At 37.8% G+C, this 24,133-nt stretch overlaps 1 protein-coding gene across 5 annotated transcripts in view; it reads left to right on the top strand.

Annotated features, from left to right (window-relative positions):
- ORC5 (origin recognition complex subunit 5) overlaps positions 1-17,632 on the top strand; it is a 63,185-nt gene extending 45,553 nt beyond the window's left edge. For 3 of the 5 annotated variants that reach the window (XM_053977722.1, XM_053977721.1, XM_053977723.1), the window contains exons 14-16: positions 13,479-13,591; positions 16,622-16,705; positions 17,079-17,632. In XM_053977722.1, coding sequence (XP_053833697.1) covers positions 13,479-13,591; positions 16,622-16,685 — 177 coding nt within the window. In that variant the 3' untranslated portion in view covers positions 16,686-16,705; positions 17,079-17,632. The remainder of the gene's footprint in view (positions 1-13,478; positions 13,592-16,621; positions 16,706-17,078) is intronic. The other 2 variants (XM_053977725.1, XM_053977724.1) reach the window with 2 other exon arrangements.
- Positions 17,633-24,133: the final 6,501 nt, after the last annotated feature.

Consider the following 24,133-nt stretch of genomic DNA (forward strand, 5'->3'; position numbering starts at 1 on the left):
AATAATTTATCCAACTAATATGTACATGTGATTAGTTTTATCTCATAGGCTGCAGAATAATACTGTTATTTTTTGTAAAATAAGAGTTTTGTGGAAATCCTTGCCTGCTTTCCTAAGAACGTGATTTTCTTAACAGAATCATAAATGTTTGTTGCTATCTCTAAGTATCTACATGGTATTTTATTTCTGAGAAAACTAAGTTTTGTATAATACATAGTCACTCCTTGACAAACCTCCCCCACTGCTTCTAAAATGTCAAAGCTGAGCACAGGGATTTAGCCATACAAGTTCTATTGAGATTAATTGGATTTGTATGGCTAAATCCATGCAGTTCTTTGGAAAATATTGCTGTCCCTTATATATAAAATATAAATATATGTTTACAAATATAATATCACAAGAAATACTTTGACAGAACAGTAAAATCAGGTTTAATTTATGTTTGGAGATGATTAAGTTTTGGTTTTCTATAAACTAAGGGTTCCTGTTTAAGTATACTGAGTGAATACTAAGCATGTGCTGTGCTTGCCTTAGGGCTTCATTTTTTTTAAATGCGTGAACCATTTACATAGGAGTCTTCTGTACTTCACTCAGGAGGGGGAAGAGCATTTCTGATTCATTAATCCCTTTTTCTTTTTCTGAGTAAGTGGGTCCTTCACATCATGCACTCAAGAGGTGTAAAATATACAAAGAAGTGGGAGGGACAGGCAAAATGATGCCTGGCTTGCTTTAAGGTATAAATTCAAAATCTGTTTCTTTGCAAGAAGAAAAATAGCGAGGGGAAAAAAGGGCAGCACTAAATCTACTGCATGTGCTTGCATGATACGCAGGTTTGGGATAATTGTTTTCTCTCTTGTTCAATAAAGTGAGTTGTTACCATGGTAACATTTATATAGCACAATTTCTCTGTTACAAAATAAATGAGAACAGTTTTAGAGTCAGAAAAGTCTTTGTATGGTACCTTTTTCCTTTCTGTATTTTTAAGTGCAGAATTGTGTCTTAAAATTTTCTTGAGATGACAAAGTTTTGGTACACTTTGCAGAAAAAAATTAGTCAGCTTTTAACAGTATGTAGTGCTTGTGCAAGATCTGGGTGTAAAATTGAACTCAGCCATCAGGCAGATGCAGACTGCCCGGCAGCTCAGAGGAATGGTCTGTACGTCCTGATGCAATAGCCAGCTCCTGGCAGTGACACCTTGCCTGTGTTACTGTGTCACATTGGACAAGATGTGTTGAGAACTTTGTAAAAGGCAGGTCTGAGTCTTCAGTGGTAGAGGGGTGGGTGCCCAGGGTGAGTGTTTAGAACCAGAGCATACCCTACACAATATTTTGGTCTCTGCTGCTTGTGCTTCTCTTCCTGAGGAATAGCAGACTGATAGCACCACTTCCTGACCAGCTGGTTCTTTGATAGGGTGTTTTTTTAATGTTTACTGACTGCAGTGCAGGTTCTGCAGTGGACATTTTAAAATACCCTTGAGCAATACTTCTGCTTTCTGAAGAGATTCCAGAAGATAACCATGGGAGCTACTTGCCTATTATGTAAAGCTTATGTGCAAGGCTTCCAAGAGGTGTGAAAATATTCGGGTATAACGGTTGATTGGAATGACAGGTAGCTTTTCATCAGACCCTAATAGTGTCTTTGCCAATCATAACTGCTTCTCTTTGTTCAGTTTTGTTTTTCTCCTGTATATTCTCACTAGGCATTTTAGTATGAGGTGACTTTTTAATCTGTTGAGATCAAAAGACTTCATTGCTTGCTTGATTCTGCCCTGTTTTTTCACACCTTTCTGCTGATCTCTCGTATGAATTTTTCAGTTTGGTGATCAGGATAGTATTTTTGAGGGATTAAGCCATTTTAAAGTGATTTAATTTTAATGTTCAAAACATTCAGATTTATAATTACTGAATATTATTAAAAAGTCTTCACACAATGATTATTCACAAAATAGAGTGGCTATCACAGCTATCAACTCCAAAAAGAAATAAGTTCATTAGTCATGGGAATAGACTAAGCACCTATCAAGAAATCGTTCCTTGACTACACTGTATTCCACTGAAACTAGCATAGGATACCTTGTGGAGGTTCTTCTATGGTTTTCACATCATAGATTCATTAAACTTGGAAAAGACCTCCAAGCTCATCAAGTCCAAACTTTGACTGAACACCACCATGACAACTAAACCATAGCACTAAGTGCTATGTCCAGTCATTTCTTGAACACTTCAGGGCTGGTGACTCAAACACCTCCTTGGCCAGTCTGTGCCAATGGCTGACCACCTTTTCAATGAAGAAAGTCTTCTTGATGTCCAGCCTGAACCTCCCTCCTGGTGCAATGTGAGGCCATTTCCTCTTCTCCTCTCCCTGGTTGCCTGGGAGAAGAAGTCAATCCCCACATGGCTTCAGACTCCTTTCTGGCAGTTGTAAGGGGTGTAAAGGTCCCACTGATACTCAGTGGCCAGGAAGGTGGCTGCACTCTCCTACACATCTGCCCACAGGGAATGCTGTACAAACTGCCCTGCCACATCCTGTCTGTCCTGTTTGCCCACCCTTTTCACTGTGCTCCCAGTCACTTGTGCTCCCTAGAGCTCTTCAAATCTCCCTCAGGTGCTCTGGCATCACCCTCCCCATGTCAGCCTCCCTCACAAGAGCTGCCAGGTCCTCCTGAATCTCTCTTCTCTCTCTTGGGTTTCCCTGACTCTGGGAGGTCCCTGCCAAACTCCTTGTAGTGTTTTTTGCCCCAGAAGTTACTGTAGTCACCAGCCACGTAGGTGCTGTCACCACATGCCTTCCCCACTCCACTCCTGAATGACATGGAAATTACCTTGTGCAGCATGTGACTATTTTACACTCTTACCCTGTAAATAATTTGCAATTATGTAGAAGCAGTATAGTCAATATTTGCTAACTACACAAATTTTAACACACTGTGTATATAGCAAGATATTTTTAGGACTGTTAAGGAGTGGTTGTGTCTTTGAATGTTTCTGTCTAGCAAAATAGATAGAATTATCCTTGAATGCTGTAAAGGTGGAGAAATATTAACTGACTTCATTCTGTTACAAAGAAATGTTTCCCTTTAGCAGTTATTCCCTTGCCACATATCCTTTGTCTAATCCATTGACCAGCCTTGTTGATGGGTGTGGCAGCACACTGGTTCACTAGTTCATTGGTTGGCTTTTTACCCAACACATGTGCTTGCCAGACAGGAGTGTCAGAAACTGTTTATTTCCAGGTTAGAAAAGCTAAGTGCTACATGGCATAACTAGCAGAATTTCACAGTTGCATTAAAGGGTGACAGAAACTGCATAAAAAAACTAGTGTTATGTTAAAAGAACACAGTTTTTTGATTTACAGTTAATTGCTGACAGATGATGTTTCATGCTGACAGATGATATTTCATGCTCTTTATCTGATAAAACCAAGTATAACTGAGTAAGAGATGAAAAATGGGTAGTTTTGACCGCTTTGTATGTTACCTATGCAAGGGATATAAGGATATTTATAGATATCTTTTGAAGTTGCATCTAACATATTTAATGGGTCATTGGACCTAGATTTTTAATATTTTACGAGTTTTCAGTTCATGGTTGACCGAAAGCTTTGCTTTTGCTAGAAATGGATGTTATGAATTTATAGCCTCTATTGTAGCATATCTAAACTTATACATTTCTTTAATGAAAATAACACTTTTCACTGTAGATTACAACCATCACTGTATGCTGTTAAAATAGGGCTTATTTTATTTGTTTTCAAGCATGTAGAGGGCTTCTTGAGTGACAGTCTTCATCTTAGCCTTTCCCTTCCTTCTGGTGGGAACTAAATGCCATAGATTTACTGATTAAGAGTAGAATATTCTCTATGAGGCTATTTGGTTTCCTGGCAAGTTCAGAAAGGGAAGATTCCAGATATATCTATTTCCTACCATCACAGAGTGACTTTCAGAAATCCTCTCTTTCCTTGTGCTGTGTGGTGACAGTTGGCCAACTGTAACTGAAACTTAAATTCATCCTTGGTGCTTAGTCTGTTCTCCTTAAGGGTACCTGTAAACAAAGGTGCAAGAATATGTTAAACTTAAATGTCCAGGTTTTGTTAGGGAAGTGTTCCAAACAGAAATGTAACTGTTCCTCTCAGTTGCTGTTGTACAAGAACTTTATAACTCTTGGTTTATCTAAGCTCCAACATCCTCTTGCCAAATAAAATTCTAATTACTGTCTTATATGAAAGTAAATCAGGTGTTTGGAGTTTTTTCTTTTCCTCTATTGGATGCCATAAAACCTATTATGACTCCCTGCCATATATTGCTGAGAGCTAGACAGTTTTGTTATTTCTAATCTCTTGATGTGCAGCCTTATAATAAATTTCTTCTCCAGTGTGTTGATGAGTGCATTAAGGTCACAAATCAGCAATCTTTTTAGGTACAGTTTAACAATATAAGAGCAGCATGAAATGTCATGTTTCAACAGGTCAGATCCCTATGTGTGAACAATTTTATACCTAATTACTGAAGTCTCTGTAGTTAAGAACACTAGGACCCAGTATGTCAGGAATTTTTCTTCCTTACAATATTACACACTTCCCTAAGCATCCTTTGCTGGTACTTTCAAGAGGCAGCAGATTGGGCCAGGGAGGATCTTTGTTTTGTACCAATGTGTTGTACTTATACTCTTAAGCAATTGATACAAGTTCTTTCTAATTTTTGTTTTTCTTACTATTTTTTTCCTGTTACAGAACCACTAAAATTTGCAGTTTATTTAGTCACAGTGAATGTGGAGTTGATTGCAGTCTTTTGCAATGCATTTTGTGAGTAGTTGAGAAGTGGCATGCTACTGTGGAGTGTCTCTAAAGATCTGTTTTAACAATCTCAAGACTTAAAATCAATGTATTTTTAAATTGTTATTTTTTCAGAGCAGACTCCCATTTGGGACTACAGTGCATTTTACCATTTTTCTATTCTTGTGGTTGAAATGCCTGAGATCTGTATTTCAGAAGTACTTGGGTCAAATATTCCTGAAGTAGTTATTGCAATTAAAGAATTCTTAATATCTTGTGTCTTTATATAATATTTGGATCAGTACTCTTTAAACAATTATCATAATCGTCAAAAAATATACTGTGTCTACTTTGAATATATTTTTTTTTCTTGGAGAAAGCAAGGTAGTTTGGACTTAAGAGATACTCCCACATATCCGATTCTGAGCAATCTCTTTTAATTTCATTATTTATGCTCTTGCCAAGTGCAAAAGACTAGTTTTTATCCTCAGGACTGGTATGAAGTCCTAATTACTTGAATTATTTTTTAATACAAAACTATATTTACAAACACAACTTCTTCATACAGCAGTAAAAGGCTGGTAACTGTGTACACAGTTCTATAATTTACTGAAATAGCATTAAAAATTTAGGGGCCTTCTGTAAATATATCAAGTCCTATCAGTATCACAGGTACTGGGTAGTATTTCTAACATTACTGTTTTCCTGTTCTTAATAGAACTTGACTTGCAATAACTAGAAATGTTACCATTGTGGGACAGATGTTATAAATGAAGGGTGGGGGGAGGCAAAATTTTCTAGATTTGGGGAATTAAAATTATATTCCTTGGTCATTTGCGCAAAGATTTGCTTCTGGGAAACAGTCTTAGTGTTGCTTTCCTTATCTTGTAAAAAAACCTGCCTGGAACCTGAGACCTCTGATGCAAAAATGAATGAAGGTATGGCAGAAGGATACTTCTGTTGGCTATTGCCTGTGCCTTGAAAAATAGCCAGCCTTTGTCTGGTGTCCACTTTGTGAAGCTACCTGGCTTAAGTAATCAAATTAACTGTAAGCATCATTCCCCAAGTGTTCCTTTGACCATATGTTACCTTCTTTGGTTTCTGAGATTTTGGAAGTATGAACTAGAAGGGGGAGTACTTTTGAATTAGCTATCTGTAAGTTGTATCTGTAGTCCTTCTACTTAGGAGTTATGTGTTTCCTGGTTGTTATGGAGTAAATGAGATGTACACATCTTCAACAGATTGCAGATGCATTCAGATCTTGGGTTTGAGGATCAAAATTAACTGCTGTCATCACTTCCAAGGATCTTAACAAAATTCTGAAAATATTTCCAAATAATCCTCAGGTACAGAAAATAATTTGGTCCTTTCAGAAAATACCACATTAGGCAAATTTCTAGCATGCCTTTCATGCCTTTGTGAAGTACTTTAATTGATCCTCAAAGTGAAGAACTGACTCAGAAATACTGATTTATCCATGCATCACTCTGTAGAGTTTTTATATTTCTTTTTAAAGTTGATGAGCAGAGCGAGGCAAAGTGTGTTGTGAACTGCCTTTTATTTTCCTTCTTATTAGGCAAATTGATTAATGCTAAAGTAAATGTGCTGAGAGAAAAAATGGAGCTTTTTCTTAATTTCTGTATTGAATAAAGATAATGAAGAGAAAGCAAATTCATTAACACTTTGAAAAATTCCTTTAGTATTAGGTCCCAAATGAATAAATTATTGAACTGCTTTTAAAAAGTGATGTTACTGTAACAATGAGTGGGCAAGGCTAATCTGTGCAAATGCTTTTGAGATATTAGGAAGGTTTTCAGGAGATGGCGGGGGAAGCTGGATTTTCATCAAGTGGGGTTTTTTGTTTTTACAAAGACTACGAAGTATGGAGAGAATACAGTAACTAATAGTGAGAGAGCCCTTACAGAGGCCCAAGAGAAGGTTAAAAGGGGAAAGAGTGGTAAGATATAGAGGATGCAGATGATATACTTTATCTTTGATGAATGCATCACAGCAAGCACATTAAGTCAGACTGAAAATGGGCTTACCCACTGTTTTACTTCTTAGACAGTAAAACTGTCTGACTACTTCTAAGTAATACCAAATGAGCAGGAAAAATTTAAGACCAGAAAGCAGAGGATGAGCATAGTCTGTGTACGTTGCAACTTCTTATTACCTGTGGCTTAAATGCCTGCCATAGAGGTGATATTTTTTGCATTCAGCAGCCCATGGTTTTATTTGCTTCCCTGAATGTGCCCAGTGGCTTTCTAAACTCAAAACTCTCTACCACTGTACTGACTTTGTAGAGGCAAAGTGTGTTACAGATTAACTACAGTTTTGGATGAAGAATACTTCCGTTTGGATTTCTTGTTTACTTGTTAAAATTGCTTTTTTGGTTTCCTGGGATGATTCCTAGATCTTGAATCAGTGTCTCCATTTTAGAAAATAGATGGCATTTTTAGAAAAAATGTTGTATGATTTGTTTCTGTTTTTTTAAATAGCAATTTCAGGAAGAGAATATGTGAGGAGTAGAGATAATGGGAAAGTACAGAGAAGAGTTGAAAGGAAGCTGTACTGATGAGTCAAGATTTGCAGCTAGTCAGAGTAACTAAACAAACCCTAGAAGACCGACTGCTAATTGAAGAGAAAGTATTCTAAAATATGAATACAGCAAGTGTAGGAAGTTTCTTCTTAAAATAGAAAAATACATTTGCTTCTCTTGAGATTGAAGAGAAAAACCACAAGGGAGGCCAATTGCAGGAGAATGGTCAAGAGAGAAGGCAGCTTCTAGTATGCAGAAAGGTGTTCTGAGGTCTGAAAGACAGAAGAGGGTGGAGTAGTACAGAAAGAGGAGGAGGAAAGGAAAAAGGCAAAATATGCATTTACCCTTGATTAAGCGTATGAAATTGGCACTGTTTCTTGTCGAGCATCATTTTGTGTAAATGGGACACAGAAGGTAAGACCGAGTAGAATAAGGTGGTGAACAGTGATTATGCAATGGAGAAAATATCATGTGAGTGGTTCTAATGATCTGTAGATGAAAACCAGAAGAATTTTTTAGTAAAATTCGATGTCATATGCCTTGGACTTGGTAAATTTCTCTGTTCTGAAGAGACACAAGAAAAATCTTTTAGATGGTGAGTATGATACAAACTGAATGGGTTTAACAGCAAGAAATTCAAGGTCATGTACTTGAGAATAAATAAACATTTCTTCTGGATTGTTTAAAGGAAGTTTTGGCTGTCTTCATAAATGACTGAATCACTGATATGATTAAGCTTTGAAAAAGCAAATGGAGTCACTTGTTTAAATCTGTAAATCACATAGAGTGAAATGAAATCAAGGTCCTGGAGACTCAACACAGAATAATGAAACAATACTTATGTGACAGAAACATAAAAGCCCCAAACTAATCTGGGATAAAGAAAGCCATCAAATGCAAACATTCATAAAAGAAACTGCAAAGCAGGCTGGGTCACAGTGTTTGCCCCATCGCATCCTGCACAGCCACCTACGTGTGTCACCAGACGGAGGTGCACAGGACACTGTGGAGCAGCACTGAGGCTGTGGCTAGGTCTGTTGGTGCCTCTGTTAATGTCAGAAAACACATTTTGACTGTGTTCATAATGTAGTTTAAAAATAGATTGCTTTAAGCTGAGATAAAGGTAAAATACCTAGCTGAAGCATGTCATAATGAATGTTTAACTGCAGGCTTGAAGGCTCTAAGTAATTTGGAGGGGTGTCCCTCCTGTTGTATTTTCTTCATGCATTAAAAGCCTTTCACAAAATGTAATTCAGTATCAAAACCTGATTGTTTTGTACAAGCCTTCAGAAAAATGTTGATTTATTTTTAATAAATTTATAAAAACAGTTTTGATCAAGTGCTGCTACAAATACATACAGTTATGTTCTATGGTTATCTTTCTGTGCAAGCTTTTCAAACAAGGCTGACATATGAGCATACTCTGGCTATAATTTTCATTAAAATAATTTTGAGCAGGTTTTTTTATGGTCACATAATTTGTACTAGGGTCATTGAGTTTAACTCCAGGAGAGTATTGCACAGTCATTTTGACTGCAATGTGTTTTGTAAATGGTATTGGGTGTTCCAAGTGCTGTGTTGTGTAGCAGAGATTTTTCCATGTGCCCAAATGTGACTGCTGGCCGGGGTAGGTTTTGATCAAGTGCACAGGCTTTGTGAGCTGTGGGATGATGGTGCTGCAAAGCACCATTCATGTGACTCTAGAAGAATGTAGTACCCTTGTCTGACAGTGCTGAATATGGAAAGTTCTTTGTTTCTTGGTAAGTTTGATGTTCAGAATCTGTGTGACAGGAAGCCAGACTGAAGAGTTAGGATTAACTTTACATCTTGGACAAGATAATTGAATATAATAAACTGTGGAGATGAAGAAAACCACACAGATTATCTAGTATATTTCTGCCAGTTTGAAATTGATTCTCCTTTCATTAATATTTTTCCAGTCCAGTTTAAAATGTACACTTTGTGAGATTTCAATCACATCTCCGAGGAAGCAGCTTCCCCTCCACCCCAAATAGTCAGCATCATTTTCTGTTTAGTTTTATCCTATAGATTTGAGATATGTCCCACACTTTGTCCAGATTCTCTCCTAGATAGTCTGTCATTGCTTGCCCAAACTAACTATACGTTTCACTGTGTCATGGGTTCTAATTCTGCTCATGTGTTGCACCTCAGTGAATTTTTTCTGGCTTCTTTTGGTGTCCTCGGGAAGAGCCCGGCCTTTCTCAGCAGACAGCCCTTCCTTCTGGAATCCTTCTCACTTCCACACAGGCATGTAGTCACAAAGCCAGTCTTTGTGTCTACTTGGGGAATAATGCAAGGCCCATCTGTTAGTCCAGGCTGATAGGAAAAAAGCTGCCTTAGAGGATGGCTTGTGGGTTGCTTGTTTTTTCCAGAGGTTTCAATGTCCGTGTTTGACCAGTGAATCTCCAGAAGCAATCTGAGCGGTCATTTCCTCCTGGGAACAATTATCCTGCTGTGCTTTTATGATTATTCTCACCTTGGATCCAAGATTTCAGCTGCTGGTTTCTCACACAAATATATTTCAAAGCAAGTTCCATCATCACTTATTTTTAAACATACTGGTAAAACCTGTTTCCCTACATCTTTCAGATCAGAAAGGGTTTTTTTTTTTTTTTCAGATTTTCTTGTTATTCCTGTAGAAAATATCATTTAATTGTTAATTTTTGCTACTATTAAGTCATCACCAATTTAAGTAATTTTACTAATAACTCTAGAATTTTTCTTCCAACTGTAATCTTATTGTTCAGAAGATTCTCAATAAATATTCTTTCTTATATCACCCACACAGTTCTTCTGGCTTGTTTCTAGTCTGTTCTTGCCAGATGTTTCTTCTCAAGCTTTTGTGATAATGAAATGGAGCCACTGTACCCATGATATTTAAAAAAAAAAAAAAAAAAAAAAGTTAAAAAAACATTTCAAAAGCAGTGGTGTATATTTTTGGCTAAGTGGAATTAGTTTGGCATTGCATTCATATTTTTCCCATCTGTGTTTCAAACTTTTGATGTGTCTTAATTTAAGAACATATTGCCTCCGAAGTTCTATAATACCTGAACTTTTGAAGTAGTAATTGTTTTTCAGTGCTTAAGTTATAGGTGGTACCTGGAACTGAAGTGTTAACAAGATATGAATATTGGTGAATTTTAAAATTATGCTACAAATATACTGTCTTAAACTCGGTTCATTCCACTATATCCTGCTTTACCAGGTGCGTGCCTTGGGTAGGCCCAGAGAGATTGCAATTTTATGCAAAATAGTTCAGCTTCAGAAGCAGAGTGCAAGTTAGGTCTGGCGATGATTTAATACTGTACATGACTTTTTCTTCTTTCTTCCTTTGCTCCTACCCCAGTTATCTGTCAGATGTTCAGCAGAGGTGCTCAAGCCTCTTGTGTCAGAAGGAATTTGGACCTTCTGTGTCCCAGAAGACTTCTGAACCATTTGGTGATGACAATCATCTTTTATTTATTGGGTCTAGACTCAGCACAGAATATTAGAGAAACTTAATAATTCCACATCTACCACAATTCAGTATTTTGTATCAATTTATTGCACAAAATAGGTGTCTTGTCCATTTCTGTGGCTGACAACAGCAGAACTCTCCTGCTATATTATATAAAGCAAGAAAAAATTAGAAGTAATTGCTTTTTGAGCTCTGTTGCTGGTTTTGATTCTCCCTGAACCCACTGAAAAAGCTGTGCAAACAAAGCTCCAGGCTGCCGCCCCCTCAGCAGGCAGGCTTTTGGACTTGTCCGTAGGAGATCTCTGCCTTTCTCCATATACAGGCCAGGCATCTGTAGCTACTACATGTTGAATTCTACTCCAAAGACTAACAAGTTAGGTATTTTAGCTTCTAACATTTGGCTGTCTGTAGGAAAGCTGGTCCCTACTTAGTCCTCTTAGATATATGTTCTTTCCCTTTGTCTCTACTGAGCCTCTTTCTTGCCTGCATGAATTGGAAATGGCCATTCTCTCTGTCTTTTTAAGTGGCCTCAGGGTCAGAACTTTTTGTTTCTGCACTTGCTTCCCTGTGTTGACATTTATTAAGTGTTGTGAAAGAAATAAGTAAAATGTTGCAGTTTCCTAAATCTGATTATAAAGAGTAAAGCTACTCTTTACTTATCTTGTAATATTGTATATTAACTTTATTTATCTTGTAATATTGTATATTGAGTCTTTGCGTTAATTTCTTAAGTCAAGAACATGAGTGAAACTTAGTGTCCAGTCTGATGTTAGTTCAGATTTCTTGAGTCAGTCTTTAGTAAGGAGTTTACAATGCTGACCTCGTCTTACTCGCAGAGCATTTGGTGCTAGTTTAGAAAAGAAAATGTAGAATTTGTTGAAGTATTGCTGGAGCATTTGTGACAGCAAGGTCATTTTACATCCCACATAAAACTGACATGGATCTCCAAACTGTGCAGACTTTTTCTGTGGTCATAAGGAACTTCAAGAACCCTCCTGCTATTCCTTCACTGGAGATTTCTGAATATTAGACAAGCTGCAAGGGTGCAGTGCAGAAGTGATTTGCCAGTATTGATGCACCTGGGTGCAATTATTACAGCAGATGCCTCCATAATGAATATGGACTTTGTTGAATGAAGAATGGAGAAAAATGTACTCTCATGAGTATTTTAAGAATATAAAACCTAACAAGTTTGAGGTTTATCCCAATCCAGTGATACGTGCAAAGTAATTAATGAACTAGAATCTGAACCATTTGCTGTATACGGAGTTCAATTTTCTTTAATTTTGTCAATGCTAAAATTTGATAAACCATGTAATTTATAGACCTGAATTAAGTAAATGGAATTTGTCTTTGTGACTATGTGTAGACCAGCATTCCTTAAACAAACTCCAAAGACTTTTCAGAATTTTGGTATCCAAACTGTTGTTGTCTCATGCCATATGAAAGAAAGTTAAGTGCAGGATGTTAAAAAAATCACTTCATTTTTGGGTACCATAATTTTTTCTATTCTCCATAGGTAGGTGTCATTTTTTTCTATGCTATTATTCCTGCCTCCTACAAGCACTGTCACAAATTTGAAAACCATGTGTACTTCCAGCAAAAGAGCGGGGTTATTACTGAGTGAGGATTATTGTTTTATTGATACTGGTAACAACTTGCTGATGCTTTTTGTAGCAATGTGCTTCCTTGAACGTTTGAACTGACACTTTCTTTCCTGAAATACATTATTCTTGAGAAATTCCTTACTATCCTATTATAATTACTCAGAAGTAGGTCATGGTTGGCTGTTTTTTTGAAAATGAAACCTGTGGCCAAATACCATTTTGTCACAGAATATAAGCTCATTGTCTATGGTATCTATTGCAAAGGCCAGGGAAAAATTTTCTTTTCTGCTTTTACTTCTTTCTTTCCCTGGTATCTGGGAGGAGATAAGGAGACAATGGAATCACTACAGTGTCTCTTCCTAACTGAGTCAGAATGGGCTGGCTGTTTTCAGTGGTGACACCCCATGACTTCACTTCAGTAGTAGCACAGCCATCACTGGAGGAACAAAGTGAAAAAGTATGCTGGTACATTGCTATTTTGGTAAAATAATCAATGGCTCTGTCAGGACACTGTATGTGTGTTTGTAGGCAAATTTCTCTCAACTCAGGCCCTGCTCTTTTTAAGCACACAATCTTCCAGCCTTTTCTTTCCACCCTTCAAATTCCTTTTTTATCTGGAGTAGAGTGAAACATCCATCTGTTCAAAATGTGATATGATCTGGCACAGGAATATCCAACATTGAGTGGGAAAGTTCAAAAGGCAATCTTCAGGGATAAAGGAAAGAAAATCCTAGTCCTTCCTGATTGTCAGGCAGAGATTTGGAAAATGCTCAGCTCGTGCCTATTATTCCTGTTCCTCTGTTCAAAACTCCAGGATAACTTTTGATACGAAGGATGAAGGGTTTAGCCTTTGTCTATCACTGTTGGTGCTGAAAATGTAATTGCAAGGTGTATGTGCATTCCTGGGTTTTCTAGCTGCAGAGCTATGTGGAAGTGAACAATGAGCAAGTGGGAGTAACTTTCCAGAGAAAAATGGGAATTATGCCAAATGGAAAAAGATAAAAAAACAAACAAAACAATAAATTGGCCACTGCTATTCATGTTACCAAAAATTACTAACATTACTAGTGTCTCTTGTCCGTAGATCACGTCTCTTGTGACACTGCAGCTGTTGTCCATGGTTGGCCAGAATGACCAGCTTGATGGACCACGATACAAATGTACTGTATCTCTGGACTTCATCAGAGCTATTGCCCGGTGAGCCTGTTAAGAGTTCATTGATTGTTGCATGTGCTGACTTGAAAGAGACTTCAAACCAAGTATTTGCTCAGGTTTTTGGTCTCTTTGCAGACCAGAACAGAAAACCTGTGGATGTTTTCTAAGAATGACTAAATAAGTCATGTTATTTTATGAGAAATGTTGTACCCAAGGTAAGTATAGTCCATTCCTGTTTTGAAAATGATTTATGTTACAGTGGCAGTATGTGTTACAGTAACATACTGTCTGTGCTTAGTAAAGGTCAGGGACTTCATGTGAAAATACTGCTCTAAAATGTCAGTCCATTTCATTACCAAAAAGCACATTATGGTATTTGAATCTGAAATTATATTTGGTTCTTAACAGTGTTGTGCATATGATACAAAAACTACATAGGTTATAGGGATTCTTGCACATAGACTGTCTTGTGTGATCTGTTATTAATGCAAGCTAATTTAGTAAATGGATGTAAGTACATCAGCATCTTTGTTTATCCAGAGCCTTCAGTCGTGAAGTCTGAGAACAGTTTGAGATCCATCAGGAGAGATGGCAATAATTTGCAGACAGAAATACATGCAATACAAGGGCAACAATCAGGCCTATGTCTCCTATTTTATCTGTTGCCGCCACCTTATTAGCAAGTCTTGGATAAACAGTCTATAACCAGAACAGAGCCCAGAAATGACATGTGTCAAAAGGGAGAAATGTTCTCACAGCCAACTCTTCTCTGTAATGTGGGACTAAGAAAGAACCTGAGGTGTAGGCTGTATTCCATAACCTCAGTGCACATGAGCTATTAAATGTCCAGTAGCCTTGTCAGTAAATGCAACAGATATACTTATTTCAATTTTCAGTTGGGCAGGCTGTAGAATGAAACTTTATCTGGCTCAGGTCTAGCTGGACCACACTGCCAGGACATCCACAGCTTTGCTATGTCAGTTTGCTATTCCCGGCAGTAAAGTCACTTTGTGAGTGATGCCCTGAAAAAGCTCCCCCTGGAACCAAGCACAGCAGACCATCTGCTCAGCAACATGGATCACTGTGTTATACATTGGGATATAGCCTTGAACTGGGATACTTGACAGCCCTTTCCTTGCAACTTTGACATCCTTAGAAGTTTCAATGACTGCATTAAAGTTGCTGGAAGGTAGTGACAGCCAGAAAACAGGACCAAAACTAGTGCCATGCAGCTCATGCTTACTGGAGAAAGTATTTGTAGTATCAGAGATACTGTCACTTCAAACGTCAGTGCATGGTAGTATTTTAACTTGCTTTCCTTTAGGTCTGATGTGTGTGTATGTGTATATATATGTATGTATATAAACTGACTTTTCCTACATGTTATGAGGAAGAAAGCAGTTTTTTTTTTTCTCTAAAAGTAGTTTGCAGGTCTTTTTTGCTGCCTAGATAGGGCTATTTAAATTAGATAGATAGATAGATAGATAGATAGATAGATAGATAGATAGATAGATATTTTAAAGTTGGCCTGTTCTGCTTTTCTCCTGTTTCTCCTTTTTTTTAAATCTTGCTTTGTTCCTTTGTTACATTTTTTATTAAAATACACTTTTCAGACCACAGTATTTATTAAATCTTAAAGAAGATGACCTGTAAAAAGACAAGGTTTCATGAATTCATTAGAAATGAGCTTCTGTCTTCTGTGGGTGGGGCTACTAGCCATAGGATGAAGGCCTGATGATCTGTGCTTTAAGAAATTTCATTTCCTATCTGTGCAATAGTTTTGGTTGTATTTGTCACAGTGAAGTAACTACTGTGAAATTTCAGCCAAAATACATACCAAGTAAGCAGCCCATCTGATCCTTGTTTCTCTGTTACTGCAATAGTACTAAAATAAGATTGTTAGTCACTAAAATCTTCAGATACCTCAGCCTGGTTACCATCTCAGCCTTTTTTCTCCAGCATATTTCCTAATCGAAGGCTGAAGAGTGCAGAGAATGGGACAGAAAAGGATGCTTCCTCCCCACCCCCATTCAAGCTGTTCAGATTGTCATTTCATTTTCTGTGTTTTTTAAGCAAAAGTGAAGTTTACACTTAAAAAAAAAAAGCCACCTGTTTTTGGAAAAGAGTAAAAAACTTGTGTCTCTTCCTGGTGGCTTTTAACATGGTAACTGCGGAAGTGCATGGTCTCTTTTTTACCACGGAACCTCACGTCTGGCTCTATTCTGTGGCGTACACTCAGTCTTTGTGGAAACATCTCTGTGTTTTACCACACAGTTGTTAAACATTTGGCTGAAGGTAAAGTTAGATGTTTCTTTGTTAGAAATAATTTCTGTTTTAAGAATTTTGAACCTAAGTTCATAAATTTTCTCTAGCTGATGTAAGGCTTTCTTAGTGTTTATTGAATAGAATATATCTTTTCAGAGAGTCTGTAATAAACCCAGTTGTTATGACAGGACAATTCTGTTTCATTTAGTTGATAAGGTCAGCATTTGTTAGTGTGTATGATTTTGTTTCTGTGAAAAGCCTTGTAATTAAAGCACTTTTTTGAGTTGCGCAGTGTCGTGTAAGTCTAACAGTGGCAGTTAATGTCTTTAAATTTGTCACTGGATTAATAAATAGACTCCAGTGGAGTATTTCTTGTTACATATCTTGGAGATTTCTAAACTTTTTCTCTGTCAAAAATTATGTTTTATAAAAACTTTTTGAAAAGTGGGTTACAGGCTGATGCATGAACAGAGAATATTAAATGATTGTAGTCCAACAAATAAGAATTCAGCTAGCTAATCTCACTTAGTATTGTTAGCAGTTATTTTTGCATCATTGAATACTTTTTTTTAAAAAACCCTTTTAATTTTATACTTGTCATTATATGCAGTAATTTGCATTATTTATTCAAACAGTAAACCCTAAAGTCTGAGTGTTAGATTGTATAGAAGAATGAGTTTAGAGACAAAAAAAATAATTATATGCTTTATTCTACTGCTATTTCATTTTGCCTGCCATTAAACTACAAAAGTGTACATTAAAATCTTCTATCCCATTGATTGGCATTCTTGGATTTTTCAAATTTAGCTATGAACATGGGTCAACTACTGTCAAGACTGAAAGAACACAGGCTCCAAATGAGAACAGATGAAGGAGTACATGCTAAAACAGGTGGTTTGGGAGATGAACAAAACATTCAATAGCATAAAAGGTTGTTGCTTTGCATCACCAACTAGAACATCAAGTTTGCCATACAAAAATATAATCTTATTTATATTTTTTTTTTCATTATTTAAATAAGTCTTCCTTCCTTTACTAGGAAGTTGCTGTACTTTACTAGAATTTTACAAAGTTGTAATAATCAGAAGAGGGGTATTGTAAATAATGAGAGAAATTAAAAATTCATTAATCCTTGCTTGCATTTCTTTTGGGGAATTGCTTGATTTTGATTGTGCAGAATGTCCTGCATGTGCTGTCTCCAAACAGGTTAAAGTCTTAACACTGTTAAGATGATTGCTCTAATATACTGTGTTTTTGTTTATAGGACCGTGAACTTCGACATAATAAAGTACTTGTACGATTTCTTGTGAAAACAAGCTTCACAGCCATATGGACACTGTGACAATGACTAAGGCAAGCTGTGTTCATCTCTCTACTTAGCTGGCCAGAAAGAAGAGTATTTTGGCTCTTTTGGATTTGTCCAAACAGGTGCTGGCCCAGCATGGAACCAGATGAAAATACTCTGATTGGTCTGGGTGGATCTGTGCAGAGGACTATTTACCAGGGACCCTGGAGTATTTGGAAGCAATGTGTTAATTATAAACAGCAGGGTTTGAGCACAATCTGTTCTAGTCTTAATGATGTTATCTTAACACTGAAATTGCCTGAAACCCATTTACTTAGGACTGCATTTTGCTCTATGAACTCTCCCCAGTGCTTTGAACATGGCAGCAGCCATTGTTTGTATGCCCAGTCTTTTCACTTCCTCTCCACAGGAATCTTTGCAGTTGCCTGCCAAAGCAGCTTTTCCTGAGGCCACCATTTTAGGAGAGCAGAGTAGCAAAGTATAATAAACATACAAACATATTTAAAAATCAAGCTGGTACAAATCCTTCTTTCTCTTCAGTAGTATGTAGGCAGACTGTTACCCTGTTATATGGAGATCACGATGGTAGGAAACTCCCAATTAGTCACCATATTGTCTTTTTCAGACCATTCATAAATGTTGACTATGAATGTATTTTTACAAAGCTCTGTTTTAAAAAAATAATTGATTCTTAAACTTCTATCCCTGTGTCAAACTTGAAATGTTTTATTTTTGCTTCAAAATTCTATAGTCCTTTCACCAGTTACAGGAAGTGCTACTTATAGTGCCGTGTGGAATGAACCTACTTTTAGCATGCACACCACATAATGGTTTTTGCAACACCTCTGTCCTGTAGAGGAGGATGGCACAACTGCCTTTTCATCAGGAAGGCAGAAATTCAACAGGTGACAGAGTCTTTCTGCAGCAATTCCCAAAAGTAGTGGAACAGTGAATAACCAATGTGGTATTGTAACATAAAACTTTGTCCTTGGAAATACCTGATGGAATACACTACAATTGCAGCTTACAAGTATAAGATACACAATTTATGGAGCATGAAAATCTCCTAGTCCAGTTGGAGGTAATTGTCTTCATGAATCTGAAGATTTCAGTAACCCTCTTGAAAACTCCAGGTCCCACAGCCTGTTACTGGGATGTTTTATTCTTGAGTGCTCACCTTTGACTGTTTGGCAGTGAAAGACCATGCCAGGTTCTAAGTTGAACATTATGGGTTTTTTTCAGGGAAAAATCATGAGTCTACCCCACCTTGCTCTATTAGAAATTATCAAATACTCTGAACATGTGTAGTCTTTATTCTTTATTCTTCTTTCTTTCTTTTTTTTTCTTTCTTTCTTAATTTTTGTTTACTTTTTTGTTGTTTTCTTTTTTTTCCCCCAATTGTGGATGCATAGCCATACTTCTGGATTCAGACCCAAGTGACAAAAGCATCCTTCTGGCCAAGCTCTGGCTTCCTCCCTCAGGGGAGTGTGAAAGGGCAGCAGTGAGTCATCTCCATGATCTGTTTTCCTTCCTACCGCTGAGCTGGATCAAACCCTGCACCTGTCCATGAGGTGGCAACATTTGTCACACTTACTGAAGTGCTTGGATGTAAATACATAGCTTGTTTCAAAAATGTTTGCTACCTGCTTTTGGTTTTACTTATAGAAGTGTCCATAATGTGAACTTTGGGCTAAACTTTGCAGTTTACAGCCTTTCTATCTTAGGGCTAGTGCTGGGCTGAGCTCGGCTCTTGTGTAGTTTGTAGTGGAAAGAAGTTTTGAGGTATTCATTTGTCAGCTGTCCATGTAAAACAGTAGCAGTAGATCATAGGGATTTGTAATTTCTGATCTGGATTAGAATTTGATATATGAAACATGATGGGACTGATACTGATTTGTTAAGTGCTACAAAACTTGAGTCACAAAATTTCATTTTCAGTAACCCCAGTCATTCCCACCAAATAGATGAGACCCTCAAAACTCTTCAGCTCCAGATTTGGAGCACAAATTAGACATAAAATAAAGGTCTTAGAAATTAAGCTGTGAGAAAACTTGGTGCTGCTGATATTTTTTTCAGTCTAATTTCTTCTATATTAGCCTTATGAGTATTGGTGATTATTTCCAGTGTAAATCCAAAGGATAAGGATACTAATTTTTGTGGAATGTAGTTAATTTGACTGAAATGAGGTTAACTAGAGAAGGAGAACTGAGGATTCATTAGACAGAGCCACTCTTCTTACTTTGAAGGCACTTTTTTGACCTTTGTGAAAGACTCCTATCAGTGAAATAAAATTTAAAGCTGAATCAGCAGAGTATGAGAATGAACAAGGTGACTGAAGTGCAAATGATTGATGTAGGCTATAACTAGGCTGATGATGAATAGTAGGATTTATTCTGACAAACTAGAAATATTTCTATATAGCCATGTCAATGAGTTTATAAATTACTGCTGAGTTTCTTACTAGATACCTTAGCAATATTCTGTTCTGAGACCCCATTTTCATGGATGAGGTCTCTTTTAGCCTCCCCTGGGCCAGGATTTCACCTCTTCTACAGGTGGTTTTGAGAACTGTGCAAACAATGTAGAGCAAGATAGTTTAACTAATCAGTACCTTAGTGCTGCAGTATGTATTTTTAAAATAGCCGATTTTTTTCATAATTCCCGAGTCACAAAGCATTAGAATACTGAAAAAAATTACAGACTTACGGTGCTTTTCTCCAGTGGCTGATCCAAACATTAACAGGAGCTGGAGCTTGTTCTTACAAGGATGAAGTAATGGAAAAAGAAATGCAGCTATCATCAGTTGCGAAGAGATTAGTACCCTTGAATAGCTCTGGCTTCATCAACAGCTGCATTTTCATGCACATAACATGGAGGTTTTATTTGTTAAGAAGGCTTGCAAGGCTGCATCAACATGTAATGGAGTAGTTGATTCATTCTTTTTGGACAGTGATTTGTCTTACTCCGTTATCCCAGAACCTGCTGCTTCTACTGTAACAGTTCCTGTAGCTATTGACTCTTTTGGAGTGAGATAAAGAAATACATTGTTTATTTTAGTACCTTTTGAGTTCTGATGCTTCTGTACACTGTTTAAAAACACATTCATTCTTGCCATTGGTGAATTTTTTACAGTATCCACCAAGTATGATTTTGACAAGGCCCATCAGGCACTATGTTTTCTTCTCATAACTGGAACAGCCAGCCATGCCAGGAGAATAGTGTGAAGGACAGGATTTCCAGCAGGATTATAGGAGATATGACATGTCTGTGACCTGTGGGCAAAATGTACCCAGTTAAGTATCTCAGGATTAGGTATTCCCTCGACACTTGTACTGGCAGAGATGGCAGGAAAGAGTGAGAAATGGCAGGTTCTTGAGGGCTGCCTGGAGATTGAGGTACTGTGTGTTCTGGTCAGTCCAGACAGTTGGGGAACAGAAGATGTACTCCATTCAGAAGTAAATACTACCAGAGGTGAAGTAAATTCTCCAGTTTTCTCAATGACAGAATGGCATAACATAGAAAAGAGCCTCATCATTGCTGGTAGATATGCATTGGGATAAAGATACAGCTTGATTAGCAAGTCTAATCATAGACAATTCAAGATTTTTATGTGTTTGTAGATACTGGAATGGCTCCACTAGAAAATTGAATGGGAGATTAATAGCAAAACAGAGTGTTTTTAATCTCAGCTTCATTGTGAGATCTTTTGCTATGAACAGGCTGATTCAAATGAACTGTACAATACTCAGATAAGGATAACTTTTTGATTCTTTATTTTTGTGCATGTTTATTAAAGTCATTTAAAGAATAAATCTGAAAACAGTACAGAAATTGTTTGTGTATGCCAGCAGAGTTGAAACTGCAGAAATACAATCCTTACAATGACCATATTCATATTTTCCTGAAAACTTATGTCTTTAAAAAGCCACAGCTCAATGGCAGTGTCTATGCAAAACAAAAACCAGAAAAATACCATACTGCTTGTTATTGGACATGAGCAATATGTCAGCCATGTATTTGAATAACCAAGTATCCACCCAGTTGTCTGATATCAGGGAGCTCAGAAGGATGATATTAAAGTGGGACCAACACTGGGCAGTCAAGCAGCTTGTGGATGGAGGTGTTTCCATGCTGTTGAACAAGTGAATGTCTGACTGTGAGCAGGGAGTCTTGGAGTGGGAACATGATGTCCAAAGTATCACCAGTATACTTAATGTTTGAAGTGTTGTAGTGTGTTGTACTTAGTACTTAGAGCCCCTCCTCCTCTGCCAGTGACCAATACCCCATTTTTCCAAAGCAGGAGAAATATCCCTAACTCTTCTTTCATTTGGTTCAAACTACATTTGGAAAGAAATAATTTCCACTGCAGTTGCCAAAAAAGGATTTGCTGTACAGGTCTTTCAAGGGAGTTACCAGGAACAGGCAGCAAAGTACTAAAAGAAAATACCCTCCTGTTTGGGTAGGCAGCTGGGCAACTCCAGTAGGGAAACAGGCTGGGCTTTCCTTTGAGATGAAGTTGTGGATGAACTTGCCCTTTTGACAGCTTTGATGTTTTTTTGAAGTATCCAGAGCTCTGCCAGACTTCTGTATTCCTCTCCGTTTCTTCCTGTATCCTCCCACTGCAGTTCTGTGATATTTTTTGAAATGGTTCTTGCAGAGATCTGCACCAGAAGCACAGTGAGCTTCTAGGCTTGACGTCCCACAGGGGATGCTGCTGTGGGCTGTCTGTCCCCCTGGGGTGCAGGTGTGCATTATTCAACTAACCTGTTGCCAAATACTGCCTTCTGTCCTTCCAGGACTTGTTTGGGTATTTGGAGAGGAGTCTGTTGTGTACTTGAGAGCGGGTGTTTGGCTTCAGCAAGATCCTTTTCCAAAACCTGGTGCAGTATGTTGAACCATTAATGCTGAACTGGTGTTCGTATTTCATATTTGTTCAGTTTTGATGAAATGCTGATGAAAAGCCCATGTCAGTCTCAGACTGATGTATTAAATGTGATTTTTCTTAAGCAGCACAGCAAAGGTGCAGCTTTGCCTAAATTCATTCAGGACATATGTTCCATTTTCCTGGCACACAGATTTTCTACAGAACAAGATTTCTAATATGCAAATACTTTCTTGTCTGTATTCGATTCTTGTTCAGGGAAATATGTGCTGCACATTATTTCATGTACCTTCTTCAGATAGTTGAGTTCAGAGGAATAAAAGAGAGCTGGGAGGGCTGTGAAATTGAGCTTTGCTAGCAGGCTTTCTTGGAGCTTAGACATTGGTACATTCAGCCTATACATTCAGCAGCTGAGCACTTCCTGTGTCTTCATGTAGGTCATAAGGGTTTTCACATAGGCACCTCCTAAATCCAAGTCAGATAGTCCAATAGTTGTGAAAAGAGAATAGCCAAGAGTGAAATAAGTAACCCCTCATTAAAACAACCTTGCCAGATGAGGGAGCATGTTTCTAACAAAATCCAGCAAAAGAAGAGTGTACCTGAGAGATGGTGATGGAGAGCAAAGTTGTTTACCACTCTGTTGGCAAAAGCCTTGATTATATTCTCTCTGTTTGCATTATTTCTCTTTAGTGGAAGAGTTTTTACATTATTTATGATGCTGCTGTTTCTCCCTCTACCCTGTTTCCATCAGTACAATCCCAGCTAGGGTTTTTTCTTCCTCTGCCATTGCACCCAGTGCACTGAGAGTTCCCACCTGGGCCAGCAGTTTGTGTGAGGAAGTGAGTACTCTGCTCTCTGATGCCACCCTGGATGCCAGCCCTGGTGTTGCCATCCTAGAGCAACTCAACATCTCAGGCTTGAGGTTGCAACAACAAAGAGTGGTTGTTTTGTCTTGCAGGGTATAGGAACTTCAGCAACACCCCTGAAAAAGAAAGACGTGATGTGAATAAGCAAAAACATCTACAAGGGAGGCAAATTATGTTATTCGTGTGCAATTACAGCAGTTCCTGAATTCCAGCTGCATGGCTGAATGAATACCCATCCCATTTCCTCACATTTACATTTTTATGCTGTTTTTGATTATTTCTTAAGGATGCAAATCATTAGGAAACAGCAAATAACTGGGAGTTCTACTCAAACTTTCTGAGAACAGTGTCATGTTGAGATTTGGGAATTTCAGAGAAAATGAGAAGAACAACCAAAGACAAGTACACGATTTCTCCAGTGATGTAAACAAACCTGTAGCTCCTGCCTCCTGGAGAGGGGAGCTTCCTCTCTGTCAGCACAGGCTCTTTCACTTGACTGAGCCTGGGGCAGGGGCATGTGCAGGAACCTTAAGTGATTTCTTCAATGCTACTCTTCACTTCAAGCAAGATAGAATATGTCTGGAGCTGTCAGTAAAGAGATGTGTTTATGTATCCTGAGCGTGTTGCTTTTCAATGGCTTAGAAACCTTTACAAAAATCTTATCTAATGTCAAGAGTGCGGGAGGAGTCTCTCTGGTTGATTGTAGGAAAAGCAAATATGATGGTTGTGCAAATAGTCACAGTTATTTTCTGTGAAGTAATTTGTCCTCAGCAGTGCTTCTGTTGTTCACCATCCAGTTAAAGTCAGACCGCTGAAGAGACTGAAGCTGATCCCTCTGATCCATTTTGGATGTATTTGCAGAAATAAGTAATCTCATTCCAAAAACGTGGGGAAGCAGGGGATTAGACTGAAAATTCAAACTGCTCTCTATTGGCTACGGGAGTCAGAAGTCCTGATTTCAAAATGCTACATAAATATGTGTCTGGTTTATATTTTCCTCAGATGGTACAACTTTATGAATTTTTGGTGTGGAGGACAGTTAGATGTGTGACGTGGGGCAGCTGTTCTCCACCAGTAACTAAAGAATAGCTCATCCATCAGGAAAGACAGCACTGTCTTTGCATCTTCACAGCCAAAGGGATACAGAGATAGTGGAGGAAGTCAGGTGGTGCTGCTGTTTCCTTCTCAATTTCCCTTCCTAGGGAAGTGACAATGGTGAAAGAGCACAAGTAAGATCATGAATATCAAATGATACTCTCAGTAAG

Source organism: Vidua macroura, chromosome 5, assembly GCF_024509145.1.
Source record: "Vidua macroura isolate BioBank_ID:100142 chromosome 5, ASM2450914v1, whole genome shotgun sequence".
Classification (NCBI taxonomy): Eukaryota; Metazoa; Chordata; class Aves; order Passeriformes; family Viduidae; genus Vidua; species Vidua macroura.